The sequence below is a fragment of the Schistocerca gregaria genome, chromosome 6 (assembly GCF_023897955.1).
Source record: "Schistocerca gregaria isolate iqSchGreg1 chromosome 6, iqSchGreg1.2, whole genome shotgun sequence".
Classification (NCBI taxonomy): Eukaryota; Metazoa; Arthropoda; class Insecta; order Orthoptera; family Acrididae; genus Schistocerca; species Schistocerca gregaria.
The window spans coordinates 427,654,671-427,658,681 of NC_064925.1; the positions used below are offsets into that span (position 1 = coordinate 427,654,671).

At 43.3% G+C, this 4,011-nt stretch overlaps 1 protein-coding gene across 1 annotated transcript in view; it reads right to left on the minus strand.

Moving 5' to 3' along the window:
- The window catches only part of LOC126277973 (autophagy-related protein 16-1-like), an 837,530-nt gene extending 835,263 nt beyond the window's left edge, over positions 1 to 2,267 (minus strand). The window contains exon 1 of the mRNA XM_049977625.1: positions 2,171 to 2,267. Coding sequence (XP_049833582.1) covers positions 2,171 to 2,239 — 69 coding nt within the window. The 5' untranslated portion in view covers positions 2,240 to 2,267. The remainder of the gene's footprint in view (positions 1 to 2,170) is intronic.
- Positions 2,268 to 4,011: the final 1,744 nt, after the last annotated feature.

Here is a 4,011-nt window from a genome sequence, read left to right on the forward strand (position 1 = left end):
GAAAGAAAGGCAAGTTAAGTTAATTCATTACATATAGTGTTGAACATTATGACGTAACATTAACTGATTCAGAATTGCAGATAGTTACAGTAACCGATCACTTCTGAAATGTTTCATCTTCATTTACTGATTGAAAATAATTTCAGACTTGTCATTACAAGAGATAAAAGAAGTCTTGATAATCGTCCACAGAGCTTAATGTTGCACACATCTGACTGTTTCAAGTGCCAGTTGGTGAGGAAATGGTGTGGAACCCCCACTGACAGCTTCACTGCCAGCGTAATGCAGTTTCATTGGATATTTGTTTCAACTATTTTGAAGAAGACACTGTGTCACAGCTAGCAAGTACCGAACACGTGCAGTAAAATTTCAGAAAATATGGAGCCGCAACTGAATCGAAAACTAGTAAATGAAAATTAAGTAATGTGTTATTCATGAGCAACTGGTTGCAGTCCACGGCAGTTTCAAATAAAAAAGGAACAACCAGTCCAATTCATTTCGTACATTGTATTAACGATAAATTATCATTAATACTGATTAAAACGTTTCGTGCTTACGCCTGCTAATTTTTAACCAAGTATGTTTGCAAGAAAAGCGCCACTTTCATACATAGATATGCTCCTTCAGTTATGTTAAATAGCTGCTACCTATCTCCTACTGGTCGCTGGTAGTTGGCACAATTAGAGGAGCAACGCATCTGCATTTAGTTTTGCACGAAACTGACGAAAGCCTCCACAGAGATATACCAAATGATCCAGGAAGCCTACGATGATGAGTGCTTAAGCGGCACTCGGTGTTCAGAAAGGTTCAAAGGTGTGTGAAATCTTATGGGACTTAACTGCTAAGGTCATCAGTCCCTAAGCTTATACACTACTTAACCTAAATTATCCTAAGGACAAATACACACACACACACACACACACACACACACACACAGGACTCGAACCTCCGCACAGTCCATGACTGCAGCGGCAGACCGCTCGGCTAATCCCGCGCGGCATACTCGGTGTTCCGAATGGTTCCACGCTTTAAAAATGGGCGGACGGTAATTAAAGATGAACTTCGATCAGGACGCCTTTCGACCGTCAACGAAATTGTGCATGTCAATCAAAGACAGGCTGTTCAAGATATTGCAGAAGAATGTAATATTTCAGCTGGATAATGTCATGAAATCTTGACACAGCATATTGGAATGCATCGTGTTGCGGCCAATTTCTCCCGACGGCTCATGAGTCAAGACCAGAAAATCCTTCGCCTCGCAATCTGTGAAGAGCTTTTCGATCCCGCAAATGAGAACGATATGTTACTTAAGAGAATCATAACTGGTGATGAGAAATGGGTCAACGGTTGTGAGACCAAGGTTCGATCCTCACAATGGGTCGGGAAAGTTCTCCAAGACACAGAAGAAAACTCGCCAGATCAGGTACAATGTCAAAGCCATGCTGATAGCCTTTCTGGCTTTGAAGGATTGGTTCATCACGAATTCGTGCCACAAGGACAAACTGTTAATCGATATTCGAAACTGTATTATTGACACCTGTCTTTGTGACCAGAGACTGATATTAATATTACAACAACGAAATTATATTTTTCGAATTTATTAAAGAGTTCTTCTACATTTTTTTATTGAATGTTGTTTGAGACACAGTCTAACATTTTCATGTAATGTTTTAATGATGAAAGATACTTATTCCGTATCACTTGGAATGTGGCTTATTATTTGATACAGAAGTAACGTTACAATCATATTATCAACACTGTATCTACGTAAGAGAAATTTGCGGGATTTTTAAAAGGAAACTGTTATTCTGTTCTATTTCCTGTTCTTTAACTCGTCGATACGATGACGACCAGCAAAAAGACAGCACGGAGAAATGGCACAGACACAAATGGAAATCTGTTAGTCCAAACCTGGAGAGATCTTACGAGATAAGTGGGGAGACAATAAATAATGAGTACAAAACGGTACCGGGGAAACACAAAAGCGGTGTACGCCACTCGACGAGACACCACACTAGCTCGCGCTGAGCCGTATAAAAACACGATTGCCGCGCAACAGGAGGCAAAGCAATTAAAATCCTTTGAGGATTAACGGCGCCGGCAGCGCAGTACTGTTCCCATTAGGGAATCGTCAAGGCGCGCTGCAAGATGGGGCGTGACTGGCACTTACCGCGATACGCAAAGCAGCGCGCGCCCTCCCAGACGACAAAGGAACAGCCGGCTGGCTGGTTGGCCGCATGCCGCGTCGCCGGCTCGCTCCGCCCTCGTTATGCACGTCCCAATTACATCGCCTAGAGCAGCCAAGGCAGAATACCTCAACGTCGCGGCACTCATTACCACTGCTAATTTCGTGCGCGACGAAGAAAGAGGACGGGCTGCAAACGCGTAAACAGTTCTTCGTCTGTCGAGACTACTGCCAATAAGCTGAGGAATCAATCGATTACGTAATTTTAGCAGATGTCTAAACTATAGATCAGACATAGGTGAAATTTTATTTCCAATATCCGTCACACTTGCGATAACGGTCATTTCCTTTTGGCAACTAGTTTAGGACCACCACGTCCATTTTCAAACCCTAGTCTTAAACGTAAGTGTAATAATACAGCTATCCAATGTACACGTGAGTACAAATGTTCATGTCCGTCAATAGAAATCATTACAAGTATACAGAATGTTACACTTCATATGAGTCATAGTGAGTGATAGTGTCGGAAGTTCCATGCGGCTTTTCGCGGATGATGCTGTAGTATACAGAGAAGTTGCAGCATTAGAAAATTGTAGGGAAATGCAGGAAGATCTGCAGCGGATAGGCACTTGGTGTAGGGAGTGGCAACTGACCCTTAACATAGACAAATGTAATGTATTACGAATACATAGAAAGAAGGATCCTTTATTGTATGATTATATGATAGCGGAACAAACACTGGTAGCAGTTACTTCTGTTAAATATCTGGGAGTATGCTTGCGGAACGATTTGAAATGGAATGATCATATAAAATTAATTGTTGGTAAGGTTGGTACCAGGTTGAGATTCATTGGGAGAGTCCTTAGAAAATGTAGTCCATCAACAAAGGAGGTGGATTACAAAAAAGCTCGTTCGACCTATACTGCTCATCAGTGTGGGATCCGTACCAGATCGGGTTGACGGGGGAGATAGAGAAGATCCAAAGAAGAGCGGCGCATTTCGTCACAGGGTTATTTGGTAACCGTGATAGCGTTACGGAGATGTTTAACAAACTCAAGTGGCAGACTATGCAAGAGAGGCGCTCTGTATCGCGGTGTAGCTTGCTCGCCAGGTTTCGAGACGGTGTGTTTCTGGATGAGGTATCGAATATATTGCTTCCCCCTACTTATACCTCCCGAGGAGATCACGAATGTAAAATTAGAGAGATTCGAGTGCGCACGGAGGCTTTCAGACAGTCGATTTTCCCGCAAACCATACGCGACTGGAACAGAAAAGGGAGGTAATGACAATGGCACGTAAAGTGCCCTCCGCCACACACCGTTGGGTGGCTTGCGGAGTATAAATGTAGACGTAGATGTAGATGAGTATAAAGGGAGAACATTAATAAAACCGACAAATTGTAAAGACGGATTTCTGACTGGAAATGGAGAGACAAAGGTCCTATGAACATACGTCCAGAACTGCATCGTTGCCACGGTAGATGGCGCTGACGAATGAAAGTTGTTTCTTGTGTGTTGCAGATTGTATGACTGACGCACTGTACTGTAAGCAGCAGAATGGTACGGGTCATGTCGGGAACAATCCGATATGCTAGTTTGTGTACGGTCAAGCAGATCAAAATGGCCGAGAGTCAGCAAGGCTATACCGAAACAAGTTCCTCGCAGGCACCAACCACATCACACAACTTTTTAAGCCCTTTTTGGGCCTTAGTGTGATCACGGGTCCTTTTAGACAGACAAACGCGCAGGGAGGCGGTGGACCGTTCATGCATCCGATTTGGAGGACCGGGTTCTACAGTATATTGAGACGAACCCTAGTACAAGCTC